The sequence below is a fragment of the Microchirus variegatus genome, assembly GCF_963457635.1.
Source record: "Microchirus variegatus genome assembly, chromosome: 12".
Classification (NCBI taxonomy): Eukaryota; Metazoa; Chordata; class Actinopteri; order Pleuronectiformes; family Soleidae; genus Microchirus; species Microchirus variegatus.
In genome coordinates this window covers 18418265-18437486 of record NC_139813.1, presented here as the reverse complement: position 1 = coordinate 18437486, position 19222 = coordinate 18418265, and the positions used below count along the sequence as shown (strand labels likewise).

The 19222-nt window shown below is 40.1% G+C and overlaps 1 protein-coding gene across 1 annotated transcript in view; it reads left to right on the top strand.

Moving 5' to 3' along the window:
* The window catches only part of utrn (utrophin), a gene marked incomplete at both ends in the record, with an annotated part of 145607 nt that extends 135954 nt beyond the window's left edge, over positions 1–9653 (top strand). The window contains 3 exons of the mRNA XM_083898443.1: positions 3267–3433; positions 5984–6095; positions 9513–9653. Of these exons, the coding sequence (XP_083754569.1) occupies positions 3267–3433; positions 5984–6095; positions 9513–9653 (420 nt within the window). The remainder of the gene's footprint in view (positions 1–3266; positions 3434–5983; positions 6096–9512) is intronic.
* Between the last annotated feature and the right edge of the window lie 9569 nt (positions 9654–19222).

The window sequence follows — 19222 nt, the reverse complement described above, 5'->3', positions numbered from 1 at the left end:
AATTTCACTCGCAGTTCTGCAAAACTGGAAACAGGGCTCAGTTCAAAGTAGCCTAATTTGAAATGGCCACATTACTGATAATAGTTTTTGGAAAGTAATCAGTACTGTGATGCCTCTTCCCAGAAATCTAATGGTCATTAAGTACCTCAGTCTTCTCTGCCATTTCACAGCCATTTACCACTGGCCACTCTCTCCGGCCTGTGAAAGTGATTTAAAATTTAAGCTTTGCTGACCAATCTTGGAGCCTCAAACGGCCCCAAGGCGTCTGCTGCCTGTCCGCTGGTGTTTTACTGCAGCCAGCTAACCACTTTCACTAGGTTTATCTCTCAACGTTACTGGCATTTAATGATGTCTTCATCCCTTGGGATCACTGTTTCATTTTTCCCTCTCCCTTTCTCCCCTGGCTCGTGCTTCGGAAGTCATAAATGCCAAACTTTAAAATTAGGAAGCTATAAATTTCCCTGATTCCCTGTGCTTTATCCCCCCCAAAATAGCAGAGAGAGGCACTTTTAAACCTTGTCTCTTTTTTGGTTTTCTTTTCTCAAAAATGATGCAAAAAGTCAGCGGGGGGGCAAACGCCTTGCCACTTTGGAGCGAATTCACTACCTTCATGACATATTAACTCACACAGGCACACGTGGGAAATTGTTTATACACAAACTGCTCATTAGCCCCAAATTTAACTTAATCACAGTTCACAACTTAGCCATAAATTTAAACCAGTACCTCAGAAATTGTGTTCTGCCTCATTAGGACCAGGTTTTGATGACTAATCCTGACAAAGTCACTATTTATGCCAGAAAAGGTCCTAAAGAGGTAACAAATAAAGCACACACACACACACACGCATGCAAATGCCTGTCTCCGTCTGTGTTTCAGTCTGCCCTGCCAGTGACAGTGCAATCACTCAGGCCATTTGTTTTAATGGGCTGATGATGAACAGGTTGCACCCTGCAATAAATACGACCCCTTCAGTGGTCTTTTGTCACACTGCCTCATCCATCCATCCATCCATCTACTCTCAGCAATTTCTGCCCAGCAGTAATTACTATGTAAGTGCTATAATTCTGCAGTTAGACGACAAGCAGGAGGAAAGGAAGATGATGATGATCAGACTGACGTGGATAAAGAGTAGATGGAGAGGTGCTCTGATTTTACTGGGGAAGGTCAAATGGAAGGACGATTTGGAAAGTTTCTTTGACGATGTTTCTAATTCCAAATCAGAAACTTTATGACCTTTTCATGTGTTCTACACTCTTAGAAATAAGGGTTCCAAAAGGGTCCTTCTACAGGGGAAGAAGTTCTACCTGGAACCATTTGCTTCTGAAAAACCCTTTCCAGAAGAAAGGTTTTTTTAAGGGTTCTTGGCAACACTAATGGTTCCAGTAACAACCATATTGATCCAGAGAACCCTTTAAAAGACCTTTCCTGAATAAAGGGTTTTAAAAGGGTTCTTGGTGGAACCCTCCAAAATGAAGCTTTTTATAAAGGTTCCACCTGGATCCAAAGCCGAAGAACCTTATATGGTTCTACTTAGCACTTTTATTTCGAAGAGTGTACCCCCAAATGAAACAACCCAGCTGGTTGCCGAAGAGCATTTACCTGTTCATTAGTGATAGTGAGTGATTTGAGTGTTATTAAAGTATGGATTTAGTCTCCACTACTGTTGTGTACACTGTGATATGACAGTTAATGTGATTTGAGTTGATTTTAATTTGTTTAAGTCTTGATTTGAACTTGAAACAAATGAAAAAGTGGCTTTGAACATGACATTTTTAATTAAACTCAAAATAACTATGAATTATTGTATCCTATAATATATATACCCATCTTTACCCATACTGCGTGTTTAACCTGGTTATTCCACTGAATGCGTGTGTTCTATTTTTGCCGGATGACGAGCGGGACAAGAAGTCAGACACCATTACGACATTAAATGCGTTATTTTCAGAATAAAAGCCCCTCTTTTTTTCTTTTTTTTTTGTCACCGTTTGAGGCCACCATCGTAATTGAAACATTAATTGCGTAGCCTTTAGTCAAAAGAAAGTTGTCATGTCGAAGTTGCCCTTAACTTAAAGGATTATAAACATGTTTTTAAAAAATAATCTTCATGAATATCATATGATCAATGTCTAGATATGGGCAGCTGCACAAGAAATGGCGTCAAAGTTTAGAAACTTGGAAAGTAGGGATCTAGATTAATATTTGATGCAAACACTTGGTCCATGTTTGATATTTTGGTGCTGTGAATACATTTGGGTCAGCAGCACCAGGCACATATGCTCGCACCAAAGCACGCTGATGAATGTTGTTTTTGGAGAACCAACTGTGAATATGAATCCAAGAAGCTGATCTCTGTTTCTAGTTTTCAGGTTGTGATGTGCTTCCTTTTAGTTTGAGTTGTAGCATCGATTTATTTTCAGAAGGATATGCTAATAAAACCTGAGACAATTTACAGGCTTACACACTGTTAGCCTTGAAGAGGCATCAGGCCAAAACACACACACACACACACACACACACACACACACACACACACACACACGTGCATGTTCTATTCCTTTTGATTATTCTCTCATCTTATTTCAAATGTATTCAGCCCTTTGCTCTGCTCGCTGCCCTTTTTGCCTGTCAGGGATGATGGAAATGTTGTCTTTGATTTATTTAGTGCTAACAACAGCTGTGTTGACGCTTTTACCTGCAACTGATGTTTTGAAAATGGCCTCGTTATCGTCTGTGATTACGTGTGTTTTGCTGAAAATGGACACGTTGCTGTTGCTTTTTCAAACTATTTAAATCACCGCTTTGTGCAAGTACTGGCTGAATACACATGGACTCCAAAATTTGACAGCAGCTGTGGTGCAGCAGCGGGTGTTTTTCATAGCTACTCTCACAGAGCAATATGGCTGCTATCTAACAGCACAGCTACAGGCATTAAGGACAAGGGCAGAGAGGGTGTTTGAGTAAATCAGTGTTTATTTAACAGTATTTCAACTAATAAAACATGAATAAGAGGCCCGAGGAAATGTTATTTAGTCAAGTCTATAATTCAAGGCCTTAATGTGCCAGAGAGAAGTGTCACTATAATATGTACGGTCATCTTAAATTTGCCTGCATTTTTATTGCACCTACGGTAACAAGCAAAGAGTTACAGCGGTTTCCTGGAATGGTGTTGTGCTTGTTTTATAGTTTGTCGTCTTTCTTTGTTGAACTTCTGTTGGAATGTGAAAGTTTGGATTTAAAAGACACTCTTTTTCAATGACCAGGTGACTAATAAGGTGGAGCTGGAGCCCAGGCATTTTGTCGACTGGATGCACCTGGAGCCTCAGTCCATGGTTTGGCTTCCCGTGCTGCACAGAGTTGCTGCTGCAGAGACGGCAAAACATCAGGCGAAGTGTAACATCTGCAAAGAGTGTCCCATCGTTGGATTTAGGTAAACACACACACGCACGCGCAGAGATACTCAAGCATTTAATTTAGCATTTGCAGAGCTGCTATAATTAAATAAACGTGGCAAGTCATCAACATGTAACAGAGCAAACACACATGTACACATATACACACACCTCCAATATGGTACTGTTTTGTATTGTTCTCTCCTTGTTGAGCATAAAGGGCAGATCTGCTCTAGAGGGCAGGCATTTACCTAAATGTCAGCAGTTAATACACCACTGACTAAATACCATCCAGAGGTTTGCAGTGGAGAGCCCACACACACACATCTTCCCAAACAACGAGACGTGCACAGACACACACACACACGGTGCCACGTTCACAAAGTTCAGTGGGAGCTGGTCGCTGCGCAAACAATCCATGACACCCCACCCGCTGATACTGTACAGACACCACTATAAAGCACACACGCAGGTTTGCACGGCTATCGTTTAAGGACTCCCATTGACGTCCATTGATTTTGACAGTCTAAAAAAAGCATTAATCCTTAACTATCCATTAACCATAACCAATCAATGCCTCACCTTAAAGCTCCCATAGACCGGAAGTTCCAATTAACGCTGTTTTTTCGTGTGTATCTGCGCCATTACCTGGTTTATGAAGCCCTAAAGTTTGGAAACAAACAGTTCAGCCACTGCTGAGAAAGCTGGGTTTTAATTTTTATCGTATTCTTGGACTCTGCAAGCCAGGAATCGTCATGTAAGGATCCTGTCTCCTGAACATCAGATCCTCCTGCTCCAGGCACTAGTATGGGCACAACTGGTTGCATACATTGAACCACAGAAGGAGAAGAAGAAGGTCCTTTGTGGAGGTGTTTCACTTGCGACAATGTCTTGTCTCTCTGGGTCTGACTCTATGGGAGCTTTAAAATTAATATAATGACAAAGTTGAGTTTTTCCACTGATGATTCCATGAGGAAACGGTTTTATTTCTCTGTGTCTGTGGATAACACAATGCTCAGTGAAGGTGGGTGGCAGAATTGTCTCTTTCAGATCCTCTGCTTTGCCAGCAGAAAGAGAAATGCAGTCAGACATTTGATGAAGCACATGTCTCTCAGGTTGTGTCAGTGATCGATGAGAGAAAGAGAGAGAGCTATGGAGGGGTGGAACGGCAGAAAAAAATAGGATGGCGAAAATGCAGAGCAGGCATTTTATGTGGTCCCCAGACATGACAGCAATTGAGTTATACCAGGAGATTTACCTTGTGTGGAGTCGTCATGTTTTGTCACAAAAAAAACAAACGAAGACAAACAGAATTTAAAGCATATAATAATGATGTGATAAATGTCAAGTCAGCTGCCACAAATTAGTGGGATTGTCAACAAGCTGCAGAACCAAGTGCACCATTTCCTGTGCAGTCAGGTGTCAAATGTGTTCTGTGCATGTGTTACAGTCACAGTTACATATTTACTTCTTCTTCTTTAACTAAGAAAATAAAAGCTTCTCCTCCAAAATACCAGAAATGCAAAAGGCCTCCCTGTTGTTTTTAGTATCTTTTGTGGGATTAATAATGCGAAAAAAGTCATATTTATTTATCGTATTTTGTTTTTTAGTCAGTCAGGACAGTGTGACAGTGAACCAGCATGCACCCGGACACTGAGGAAGCTAAATGGAACCCATCCGTCGATGAATTAATTATTTACACCTGTTGTTGTGGCCGCCGCGGCATTAGCACAGAGGTGCAGCTGTAGCTAATGGACAGTTAAAGCAATGTTTTATTCACAGTCATCTTTGAAGTTACTTCACACCTAAGTGGTTTTCTCAATCTGACCTGGCAAAATGGCTGCAATTGCTGTCATTGGAAATGACATTAATCAACAACATATTATTGTCTATACTTTACTTCATGAACAGAATGACGGATAGATTTTTAGATGTATGTGATGACCCTGAGTCATAATTTGTACTGATCTCAGGTGCAACACCTCAGCTACTCATTAAACGCCAGGAGCTGATGCCTCATACGCTCAGGCCTAACGATGCCTATGTCAGTACGTAGCGACGCATGTGACTTGGCGCTGCCGTGTGCGCTGTCGCGTCCTTTTTGATATATGACTCTGTCTCGTCGCGCGTCCGTCTGCTAACCTTGAGAGAGCTGGAGCTGCGAGAAAGATAAAAGTATTGCGCTCTTATGTCTGAAAGGCTCCCATCTCAATTTAGCCGTTAAATGGCTTTCTGGCTACAGCTGCTGCTGCTGAGGATGACTTCCTGACAGCTGTTGTCATGATGCCGTTTTCTGGTGTAAATCCAACTGTCTCTCACGCCCTTAGCGTTTTTGAGGAGGGTGTGTTAACGCGCGTGTGTGTGTGCGCGTACACACTCACATATAACACTTAGAAGAACTCTTCTCCAGGCTATGGCTGTGCTTCCTGGAGTGCTGTTGCCTTCCGCTGTCACTCTGTTGCATGACACACACACACACACACACACACACACACGAGACATGAAAGAACCAGCGACTCTCACTACCTCTTTACTGACTCGACTAACTCATCACCTCACTGTCTCCCCCCTCCCTTATCTCCCTTTAGGTATCGCAGTCTGAAGCATTTCAACTACGACATTTGTCAGAGCTGCTTCTTTTCTGGGCGCACCGCCAAAGGCCACAAGCTCAACTACCCAATGGTGGAGTACTGCACACCGGTGAGGCAGCAACACACACACACATTTACACTTGGACACACACATTTTTAAGCAGCTCATTCCATATCGCTCATCCACTTAATGAAAGCACACACGTTCATGCACCAACTTGACAGATTGTGGTCACCTCCTACCCCATCCTTCACATAAACTGTCCCTCTCTGATGTCACATTAGAAGGCGGCGACTCGCTCTCATCACTTTCAGTATTGAAAAATCATTTTTTATTTTCCAAACATTTCCAACGGACTATTATGCATTTGATTTCTCCGACTCGTTTCCACCATCATCTCTCTCTCGACAGACCTCGCTCTCAGACAGGTCCATTTGAATTTGCATGAACAAATGGTAAAATGGTCATGGCTCTCTGAGGTCTTTTTATAATTTCTGCCAGGAAGCTATACTTCTTTTTACGACGGCGCAGAGAGAACAATATTAGAAAAGGGAGAGCTTGGAGAAATTGAACATAGCCTTCTTTCTCAGTTATGATCGCACACTTGCGAGCCAACTCATTCCACTATTGCCGAACATCAAATTTTGACTGACTGGAGTGGTGATGTTTCTCGTTTTTGTCTTTTAATTTGTTTTCTCAATTTTACAAATGGGATGAATATTGGCTTTGCAGGAGCAGCTGCAGGGAGCCGTGATCGTTCTTAAGATGCTCAACAGCTGCTCGCTGCAACTTTGACAGTAACTTTATCTTTCAGCTTTACTGCAGCAATAAGCACATAAATATTGCGGCAAGATTACAACTCTGCTGTAGGGAATGCTCATTACGGAGCATGGGTAGGGTCTTGGTGGGAAATGATTTCATAAACCAAACTTTTGCGTTCCCTCAGAGTACTTTTTGGGTTCCCGCACAATAACGTTTGTGCTCTCGACTGTTAACCAGAGCTCCCTGGCTCTCACAGGAGCGCCGTGCCCCACTGCCCCAGGCCAGTTCCACATCTCTAATCAATGGAGCTACAAATAAATGGCTGCAATGTTCCCTTGGGCTCTGTATATTCTAGCCGTTTTTTTGTAGCTGGTCTATGAGTGAATGAGGGAGAAAAGGTCGACTCAGGCATGGGGAGCATGTGACATGCACAGCCGGGCAAGGCTGTCTGAGGACGAGACACAAAAGTCATTGCTATAGAACGTAAAAAAGTCTAGAGCTGCAACTAACGATTATTTTCGTAAACGATTTATCTGTCGATTATTTTCTCGATGAATCATTTGGTCCATAAAATGTCAGAATTTAAAAAAAACCGTTGATCAGTGTTTGTCAAACCTGGAAATGACGATGTTCTCGAATGTCTTGTTTTGTCCACAAACCAAAATGATTCAGTTTTTAAGGATTTCTTTTTTTATATGGAGCAAAGAAACAAAGAAAATATTCACATTTAAGAAGCTAAAACGATCAGAAATCTTGTTTTAATAATGAAAAAATCTTCAAAGCGATTATCGTTTATCAAAATAGTTGACTATTAATTTAGTAATCAATTAATAATCTATAAAAGTCTCAACATTATTTCCCACCATGACCCTACCAGGGCGCCATAGTTAATCACCCAGGTTTTCAATGGAAGGAATAAGTAATAAATAGGAATAAAACACACAATGACTTCACAGACTGGTTCAGAATTTCACCTTGACCTTAACCATATAATTTACTTTTATCTCACATTATCTACACACGACAACCCACAGTATGAAGGTATGACATTTTTAAATTGTCGTAGCGAAATTGCTACGTTTTCAGATCAGAACAGTAATAAGTGCTGTAGAGAAAATTGCTCATGAAAAGACTGACGACTAAAATCGTCCCTGCTTTGAAGAATGGCTGACCACAGTGCAAGTCCATCTGTAGTATGAAGGAAGTACGAGTTCCAAACTGTTCCTATTATATCTAAGACTAACATCTGTAATTCCTGAAAACTCATCACCTCCACTTTATTCAGCAACTTCTAAGTGCAAGTTTCTTTTTAATGTTTTTTGTGTTCTGTAAAATAACTACTTTCTATAATCATATTTACCTCTCTCCCAGTGCTCCGTCCAAATTGCATTTCCACTAAATGTTTCTGAAAAATATAGAGTCCATATTGAATAATAATGGTACAAGAGTAGGTTTTGCAGACTTACAGATGGATTGTGGCTTTTGGGTAAACGCAGTGCTGCCTTTTAATGAGATTTGTTCTTTCATCCCTGTCGTGCGCTTTAGTTTATGGCCACGATATTGCTTTTTTTTATTGGGTTTAAGTTTTTTATTGGCATGGCACTTTCATAGTTCCAATGGACTTTGTTAGTGATATTGATTAAGACAAAGTTGATGCTGTTGTGCTGTATTGATTGCTGTAATTTCAATGTTTTTACCTTTCCCAAGACGAGATGTAGCTTTAGTTAAACTCAAGAGTCATGGTTCTGGTGTCTTTACATTATCAGGCAGCATCTAGGTGTCCAAGTGGTCTGACATCATATCACTACAACAATTTAAAAAAATTAAAAATAAAAACACCTGACATTATATTTGTGGCACAGTTATGGTTTAGTTTTTAAGTTGTTTTACTGTACAAAAGCCTTAAACCACCATTAAATTTGTTGTTTTACATGTAGGCAGTTTTTAAGATAACCACATTTTTTTTCAATATAAGCAGTAGCTTAAAGCTCTTAAACCTGGAGTGGAACCTTAATTAATGCCATTGTTAAAACCTATGTTTGTCCTACTATTTCTTGTTGACAAATATATGAAAAGGTCTATTATGCCAGGTTAATGCATTACATACACCTGTTATGTTGTTAAAATATAAACATTTTCTGTCATATTAATCCAATCCAAATATCAATGATCACAGAATTGACAGATCTGGTGATGCCCTGTGACCTTTGCACAGTATTTAAGTGAATAAAAATGTTAAAAAAAACAAAGTTGAACCAAAGAGGAAGTAGCATATGCAAAAACACATATTTCTCCCCTGCTCCAGTGTAATTTTTCCGTAATTGCTTTTTGGTTTGCTCATCCAGAGACTTAAATTGTGTGCAGTAGTCAGTAAATCATGCAAACCCAATATAGTCTGTGTACTTTAGCATACACAGTCCACAGTGTGAGCTGTGTATTAATCTGCGTGTTTGTGTTCAGCAGTGGTTGTTGTCTGGATCCTCAAAAGGATTTTCTCACTGCTGGTCAGACCGTCTTTGGTAATTTGTTGTTTGCTTGCGAGGCAGAAACCACTTCTGCAGGAGGAACACCTCGGCTAAAATGTCTAATTAACAAAACACTTTCACTGCTACGCAAATGTATCACACACACACACACACACACACACACACACACACACACACACACACACACACACACACACACACACACACACACACACACACACACACACACACACACACACACAACAATAAGTTAACTGTCTCTCTGTCACGTTCACAGACGACATCAGGGGAAGACATGCGTGATTTCACCAAAGTGCTGAAGAATAAATTCCGGTCTAAGAAGTACTTTGCCAAACACCCTCGCCTTGGTTACCTGCCAGTGCAGACGGTTTTAGAAGGTGACAACATGGAAACGTAAGTAACGCTCAGCCTTTTTTTGTGTCTGAATCAGAACAGCTGTGATCCTATTACCTGATGTACGATAAAGTTTTTATTAGATTTATGTCCGACAGGTCACCTTTCAGATTTCTACATGTCACTCAAAGCCACAATGTGTGTCTTTAAATCACATCCATGATTTTTGCACAGAAAGCAGGTGTGGCTTAAACTACCTAAAAGTAATACTTGAGTAAAAGTACAAGTATCTTCCCAGAAAATTACTTTGGTAGAAGTTAAAGTCACTTTTTTTAATATTACATAAGTAAAAGTCTCAAAGTATATGACATTTACTGTCATAAAAAGTACAAGTAAAAGTATTAAAAAAGTGAGGATGTTGGCGAGTTGAGTCTTTCAACTGGAAGGCTGTCGGTTCAATTCCTGGCCTTGCTAGTCTATATGTCTTTGAGCACCACACCCATGTTGAAACATGTGAGTGGTTGAGTGGTGAAAACTGTAGTGTAAAGCAGTTAATCAAGACTAGAAAGGCTCTATATAAATACAGACCATAATACCAAATCTTCTTCTTCTGATTTTATTTGGTAGTAACGAGTAACAAAGAGAGTTAGAGGAAATGTAGTGGAGTAAAAGTTGCTAGAAATATAAATAAAGTAAAGATACATGAATTTTGTACTTAAGTAGATTACAGCACTGGTCCCAATGGTCCAACACTGAACTCTCGTAAATTCTCAAAGAACATTGGCATCCAGCCACACCTCTTTTAATCCTGTTGTTAGATTAGGAGCAGATTTTTGCCAACTCACATCCAGAGAATGTTTGAACTGGAGTTAATGTGTCGCTTCAAGGATTTTGTGTTTATAATAACATCAGGGACAAACAAGATTAAAACAAGACTTGTCAGAGTTGATGCTGTAGAGGTCGAGAAATATTTGGACTATAACACCCAAAAACCTCAGTTCCTAAACTATTAGACCCTCCCTTCTCATCGCGTCCCTTGAACTCGATGCTCTTGTTTTGCAGCACAGACTTTCATTTAGCCTCCGAGGCAAGATTACTCAAGTGACAAGTTATGTAGTATTAATTTTCTTCAACTTGACAGAGCTTTAATTGCTATGACCCATGTGCTCCCATACTGTCACACTTTACTTTTTTTGCTGTTGTTTTTGTTTTTTTGACATTTAATCTATATAAGTAGCATTTTGAGCACAGTGAGCTCTCAAAGTCCATGTGTGCGCACACACACAGTGACTCACCTGTTCACTTTTCCATAGATTTTCCCCCGTCATCATATACACTCACCTCCCATCCTTGCCTGTCCTCCTCCACACCTCCCACCTCACTCCATTCTCACTTCTCAAATACAGAGGAATTGCGTGGAGATCTTTTTCAAAAATATGGCAGAAGAGGATGGAGATTCAGATTTCCCATTTATATCATTGTGTTAGGTTTCTCCTGTGAGTCGTGAGTTATCCACGTATTACCACTGGCCTGTTTACCCTAGGGAGAGCTTTATATACAGATAAAGCAGATTTATAAAATCTAGTTTAAAATGTACAGTATGAGTGGTGTTAAAAATGCTTGGCACTCAGTGTACTGTCACTTGCCATGTTTACATCACTCATATGAAAATTGTGACCTAAATTGAATTGAATTCCTCTCTAATTGGAACAAGGTCTATAGAACTCCTTGCTTAGAAAGAGGATTAATCCAGATTAGGGTAACATCACAATATTTGCTGCTATTTTTGTTTTAAGAATGTGATTGCGCCCACTGAATATCAGGATTATGTCATTTTATATTGCCCTGTACTTTGGATATTAAGAATCCTGTTTTTTTTTTTTATATCCTCCCAATCCCATTTAATGTGTTGTCAGGCGCCATTGGTCATCCTAACAAAAGGAACTTCTTAGAAGCTGTAATTTACTGTTCTGCAGCAGCAGAAGAAGGATATGAGCTTGTCTGCAGTATAATTGCCCTTTCTAATGCACTCACTGGCCGTCTCTTTCATTTCTACTGCTGTTGAATTCTTTTTTTTTCTCTTTTAAATTCCACCCACTCCGCTTCCTCCACCTTCACCTTGAGAGAGCAAAACACCACCCACTCTCGCCGTCCCACTCTCATACATTTGCTTAATTTCAGGCCAGAAAAGATTTCTGATTCGTCAGAGCTGTATTTGATTTCATTGAAAGAACAAATCTAATGGTGTTTGTTTTCGGCTTTTTCATCCTTAATTGCCAGAGAGATGACGCCTCCCTGCTAGAGCGGCTAATGGCTGTAAACATGTATTTGGAAATAAGTGGACATATACATATATATATACGTATATATATATATATATATATATATATATATATATATGTATATGTCCACTTATTATATATATATATATATATAATATAATAATATATATATAATAATATATATATATATATATAGAGAGAGAGAGAGAGAGAGAGAGAGAGAGAGAGAGAGAGAGAGAGAGAGAGAGAGAGAGAGAGAGAGAGAGAGAGAGAGAGAGAGAGAGAGAGAGAGAGAGAGAGAGAGAGAGAGAGAGAGAGAGAGAGAGAGAGAGAGAGAGAGAGAGAAACCCATCGGAAAGAGGTGGCGAGAGAAGAGAGAGTAGATTTTAAAGTATAATAATGTTATTCATACCAGCAGCCCGTTTTGTGATAATATTATTGAGGTACTGGATCCTGCAGCCCTGGAATCATAGTTACTTTTCAGTTGAGTGTTTGCTTCCAGCTATACAACATAAATCACATGATTCATACATTTTCTACAATAAGTTGAGGAAATGCTCCCATGCAAACACAAAAACAAACTACAAAAGACTTATTTACATTTCTATATCTGTATTTGCATATTTCACTCGCTCACTTGACGACTGCTCAGATGTTGTGCAGAGATAATAAACGAGAGACGGAGCAGAGAGATGGAGAGTGACAGAGTGACGACCACAGCGTGATGAGCTAAACTGATTTTAAACACCTTTGAGGTCAAACCACTCCCCCACCGTCACAAGCTCTAAACACACAGTGAACACGGTGTCAAAGACATAAAGAGGTGACAAAAGACACCAAACTGAGTCAGTTCTAACTTCTTCTAAAATGGAAAACTCTAGAAAATAATTTCAAGTGCTAGGTTTATTTGCATCATCTTCATAAAACTGCTTAGTTGAGGTTACCACTTGTTTACTCCAGACTTTTTAAAAAAACACCCTGTTTCCCAGACAGTTTTGGTGATGTTTGTGAGCCCTTTCTCACAATACCAAACCAAAAAGGCAAAGAAAAGCAGAGGAATTCATTTTCTTTTTTCCCGATCATGCTTCTCGGGGCTTTTGATTGTATACACAAGGCTCTTGACAACAGCTCAGCCTCTTCAAAGTAAGCACAATACCTGTAAAAAATGAATTGTGAGCAGAACTCTGCACTGCACCCAGTTATTATACTTCAGCAAGCACAACATGCAGCCACATTTATCAGACCCCAAATGCTCCCAAGGTCTCTGCTGTCGTCATTACCCCCCCCTCCATCTCTCTGCTGTAGTCACCTTTCTTTCAGTCAATTGTCCCACCCTGTTTTACTCTTTACTACTGACTATAGTTCTTCTGGAGTGCACCCATCTGAAGGTTAAAGGTGTGTCACTGGACGGTGGTGAGACAAATTTCGGTTGACAGGAGAACAATCTACACTTCACAATGTGCCATGGACGTCTGGCAAAGATGAAATCTGTCGTCAGTCCTTCAAAACAAAACAAAAAAGAGGAACACACTGACTGTTCCTTCTGGCAAAGATGTCATCAGGGGCACATAAAACACTTTGCCCTGTCAACCCAGATTCTTCCGCTTTTTTTCCCTCCCTCCCTCCAAACTCTTTTCTGTCTTAAAACCCCTGTGACATTTTAAATTCTCCTCACAGCCACAGAAGAGTGACTATTCTGGCTGCTCGGCTATGAGAAAACCACCACTCCACACGTTTAACACACGTCGTCAGAATGTGTCTACCTCCTCAGCTGATGATCTCTTACCAGTTTCTATCCAGCCCCCGCCATGACAACAACAACACATCTCCTTGTGTTTCTGGCATTTGACAGCGTCCCATCTGTTTACAACTAACACTTTGTGCTGGCGTGTGTGTGTCTCCAGGAATAGATGCAATTAACACAGACGAGAAACCACACACAGACACGTCTCTGTCCTCCTACTTGTTGGTATTTATGTCCAAAAGTGTTAAGGACAGTAGCTTCAGTGCCTTGTTACTTAATTAAAGATTCAACTGAGGCCACGTCTGTCTGTATGCAGAGAAACAATAATTATGAAATGAAGGATGGTTTCTGTGCAATGTTTGACCCTTTCAATCTGTCTCTTTTGTGTGTGGTGTCATACTGTACATTGACGGACTGTTTAAATGATTGACGTGTGATTGCCGCTCAGCTGTGACACAGACCTCCCTCGTTTTTGTGGATTTGACCCTCAACTGTTCCCTCCCTCCCTCCGTTTCTTTTTTACAGTCCTGTCACACTCATCAGCATGTGCCCGGAGCAGTACGAGTGAGTATCTACGCCACCGGAAAACAGACTGGAATGCCTTTTAAACAACACCTTCTTTCTTTCTTTCTTTTATTTAACCCCCGTCTCCCACACTGCTCATCTCCTCCTACCTCATCACACCAACCCTGCATGTTGCCTGCCTGTCTAATCCACTGGATGAACATGCACACGACAAAAAACACACACGCCGTCTCCTAACCGTCACCTCCTTTTCCTTTTCTAGAGCACCCGTCTAGTATTCAGCTGGCTGTCAAAATCCATCTGTAGATCATCCCATCGCTCTCCCATTTCTCTTTCCAGGATCGTCAGATTAATTTTATTTTATTTTTTTAAGGCGATGTTGTAAAGGGCCATTAGGTTGCACTGGAGCGACTTGCGCGTGCATGTGCCTGTGGATATCTGTGTGTTAATGAGGCTGTGTGAGCATGCATGAATCTCATTCATCTCCATTACACCCTTCATTTCCAGGCTGTCCCAGTCACCTCAGTTCTCTCATGATGACACCCATTCCAGGATAGAGCAGTATGCCAGCAGGTACGCTATCTCAATCACCAGCCGCCATCCCATCATGTCAGATGCTGCAAAGCTTTTGAATGTTACACATAAAAAAAGAAAAAGCGTCATTACTTCAAGTGTCATACCAAGGTTTTCCTGAAGCACTAATAAAACATTCCTTAGAAACATTTGCTGTTTACCTCTTTACAAGTCATATTTTTAAATGTACACTACCGTTCAAAAGTTACAATACAATTTTTTGACGTTTGCAGCTAGGATAGTCGTTTACCACATTAACAATGTGTAGAGTGTATTTCTGATTAATTTAAAAGTCCCATATTATGCAAAATCACCTTTTTAATCGTTTTAATACTCCTGGAATTGAAGACATGTGGAAGACATGTTCATTAGGACACCAGGGAACTAGGTTAACTTGGAGAAATAGGATATAAAATGGGACCTTTAGGTTTATATTCTTTGAAATATAGTGCTTTTCATTTTCTACATTTCTAAGTGACCCCAAACTTTTAAAAGGTAGTGTACATAAACATAATATTTGTACTATGACAGCAGCTTCATTTACCAATTCAAAACAAAAGTATGGGACTATTTTAGAAAGTTCATAAAGAATTTAATTGGTGAAAGTGAAATTAGATGCAAATTTAAAACTTAACTAAGCATACAGGCTTTTTAACAATGTGCTGAAGAACCGTAGAATTAGTAATTTTTACACACACACTCAAATTAGTGACGGTGAATTTGTCCTGTGTGTTTAACCCATCCTTATTACACACCAGTAGTGAACACACACACACAAGCCAGGCACAGGAGCAGTGGGCAGCACTTATCTGCGCCTGGGGAGCAATGGAGGATTAGGCGCTTTAAGCACCCAACAGGGTACTGAGATTGAACCAGTAACCTTCCAGTGACAAGCCCAATTCCCTATCTTGGCTGTGGACTGTAATACATGAAAAGAAATCAGTTTCAGTATATGTCTGAAATCCAATGCCGTGACGATATTTAATGCTGTTTTTCACAGCAGAGAAACAAATGCTGAGGTAATCCTGCATGCGTGAAAAAAAAATCAAACATGTAATTGAATCGTTCCAAAAATAAAAGACAACCTCCAGTTTAAAACCTTGGAAAATCACTTAAACTCTGTCTACATTTTTACAATGACGTGGAAAACTTCATAAAAGTCTACTAAGCCACCCACCTTGATTCTGTTGTGTACGTCAACACGGCGGCTGAGCTGCAGTTAATCATTATCAACATCAGCCCCCAAACTAATGAGACCAAAAACCTGTCATGTTTGATTTTGACACAAATTAGAACATTAAGGTCCACCAGTGTCTCTCTTCCCCATAAATCTCTCTTTGCCCCCTTGGAGTTAATCTCCAATCAGTCCGAAGCTTATCTTGTCTCAGGAGGACAACAGTTGTTTGTGTCAAAACAGACCCTGATGTGCCCTTCCACACACGGCTTTAATCAGGACTGGTCCTCTGATGCCACGCGGCTCTGTCTGGCCCTGTAACCTTCATTGGTCACACACCATTAACCTTCGCTCACAGATCGAGCCGCTCTCTGTTTCATCGGGACAAGAGCCGTATAAATCACAATTCTGACCTGAGCTTTAGATGCTGACACTGTCGATTATAGTGTGCCTTATAGATTTGCATTCATACAGTATTTTAAACGAGACTCAGGAGAATCTAACTCGGTGTATCACCGCTGGACACACCGTCGCTCTAGATTCCTTTGTAGTTCAGTTTTATCCTAGAGGAAAAGGTACGTGGATTAAATCTTTAATCAGCGGGATGACCCTGGTGCTGTGGAACAACTTTAATGATCAGAGGAACCGGCTTCATTAGCATGACCAAGAAAAATCCTGCAGATACAAAAAGAGCGTGCACACAGATATTAGTCCTTAACCCTTAGAACACAGGGCATACTATGTTAAAACATTATATACAGTGTCTTATATCCTTTATTCGGCACAACCTATGGGCAATCTGATGAAAAATATATATTTTTTAACTTTACTGAAATATTTTAATTTGGATAGACTTAGTGACATTTGGAAATACGTCAAAGTTCACTTGGCTCGTTTTTATGAACAAATAAAATAAAAACGGTCTATGTTGTGACCTTTGGACAAATATTGCTAGCTTTTTAAAAAAAAAAAAGGACTATAAAATGAATCATAACATGAGAATACTGAACACACACCCCAGGATGTCCATATAAGGCGTTGTGTGTTATTCCCACGGCATCTTACCAAGGGTGCACCTGTGGCACTGATCTGGTTAATATGAACTTAGAAATTGTAATAATTTTGACTAGATTTTTTTTTTTTTTATATATAGATTTATATTTTTAAAAAACGTTCATGTTCACAGCTTTTTAAATCAAAGTTTTAGTTCCTGACGATGGCTTCTTTCTCAGGTTGGCTCAGATGGAGCGCTCCAACGGTTCTCTGCCCACAGACAGCAGCTCAGCCACAGGAAGCATGTAAGTCACTACTTGTTGTTTCCCTTTTTTTCCCCTTACACGTTATTACCAAGTGGTGTTATGCAAACTACTTCTGGAAAACTTCAACTTTCAATCATATAAACATGTTTCTTACTTTAGTATAAGCTAAAGTTTAAATGCACGACTTACAGAGACGGCTCCATGTGATATTGCTTCAATATTATCTCATTATAACCACTTTATTACCATATTACCACATATGATGGCATTACAATAATATATTGCATAATAATGATTTCCCTACTAGTACAATAGTAAATAAAACAGTTTTCCACATTCCTGAAAAGAAACAAAAGAACTGTGAAGAGCAGGAGATATGTTGAGTGAGGTGAAAAAGGCAGTAGGATGCGGTTGAATGTACGGCAGGAAGGCTTGGACTGTGAAAGAAATATAATGGATTAGAGTGCCAACAATGGGCAGTGAGAGTGATTGGTTTCAGGATCTCTGATAACCACCACTTATCTTTGATGACAGGAGATGAGAACACGGCAAACTTGAGGGAAAAAAAGACCAAATCAGAGGGTAAAAACCCTGATAAAGAGCATCAATCTGTGTTGTGATAGTGTGTATGTGTATGTCTTCTGTAGACCGCTCAGGTTGAAGAGCACACAAGTTCCTTTTCCCCCGTGAATGAGATCCTAATCAGAGAAATGAGCTCTTAAAGTTCTAACGCCCTCTCAGCCCTCGGACACTGTTGTGTTTTTTGTCCCTTAGAGTTTCAAGACTATAGGTTATTCATAAAATTAGCCTGTGCGAGGAATTCATTTTAGGCGATGTGCATGGTAGAAGGGCACATGGAAATGTGGTCAAACCCTTGGAGAGTCTTCAGTGAAGCATCAGCGTCACTCTGTCGTGGGCTGCATCCCTTTCGGATGCGTCGTGCATCGTGCCGCACCGTTGCTCCCCCGCACTACACCTTCGCCTAACCTTGCTTTTTCAGAAGAGTGTTGTTCAGAAACAGACGTTTTTGAGGCGAACATTCTCAGTGAGCTGCATTTCTGTGATTCCTCTCTTTTAAGCTGATCAATCGAAGGACGAGGAACACAATGAGAACAAATGTCGGCGAGCGTAGGAAAGTGGGAGCGGAGGTGGATTTATTTTTCCCTTAAAACATTTGTAATGTAGGACAAACACATTATCCCCACTCCTCTTCGCTCGCTCTTCTTTTTTTTTCCTCTTTGCTTTGTACTTTGTACTAATTTAAGAGAAGAAGCCATTATTTCTTTCACTGTTTCTGAGACAACGCTGGCGCACACAAGTGTGTACGAGCACTAATGATGTGAGGAAGAGGGTGGCTTGATGAAGGCTAATGGGTTTAGCTGCAGGGGAAGAGAAAAAAACAAACCACCCATCAAAAGTGGGCTTTGTCTCGCTTTTTGTGTCATTTCTGTAGGTTTCATTTCACATTTTAGCAGAACAGCAGCAGCCTTTTAATGTATCCGTGCAGATAAAAACAAGATAAAGGGATCAATCACACGCCAGTCACTTCAGGTAACTGCAGTTTGTGTTTTTCTTCACTTGTTTAACCCTATAGTATATATATATATATAGTATATATAACAAGCTCTCTGTGGAGAACGCTGAGCTCAAAGGGATGATATAAACCTTGGTTTATTTCTGTCTGAACAGTGCCCGCTAATTGGAAAGGCAAATTAACGACATCTATGAAATTAGTAAACAATTACAGACTAGATTATTATTGCTGTGGATCATGGTTTGTTTGTGAATACTTTAATCATTTGAGTTCCTTCAACCTGACTCTTCATTTTCACCATAAGCTAATGCATGTTGAAATCAAATTCACTTAAATGTGTCTCTGTTTACATGAAATCACTTTTTTTTTCATTTCCTGAGTTTCAAAATTCATTAAAATTATTCCTCAAGAGGTTTCCAAAAAATGTCAACGGATCCTTGTTCAGGGCGATGCCGACTATTATGATGGTAAATTTCAAGTCATTCCGAGATACTTTTCGTTTTTGAGAAGAAAGTCAGCTCATTGTCGAAGTGCATCAGGGC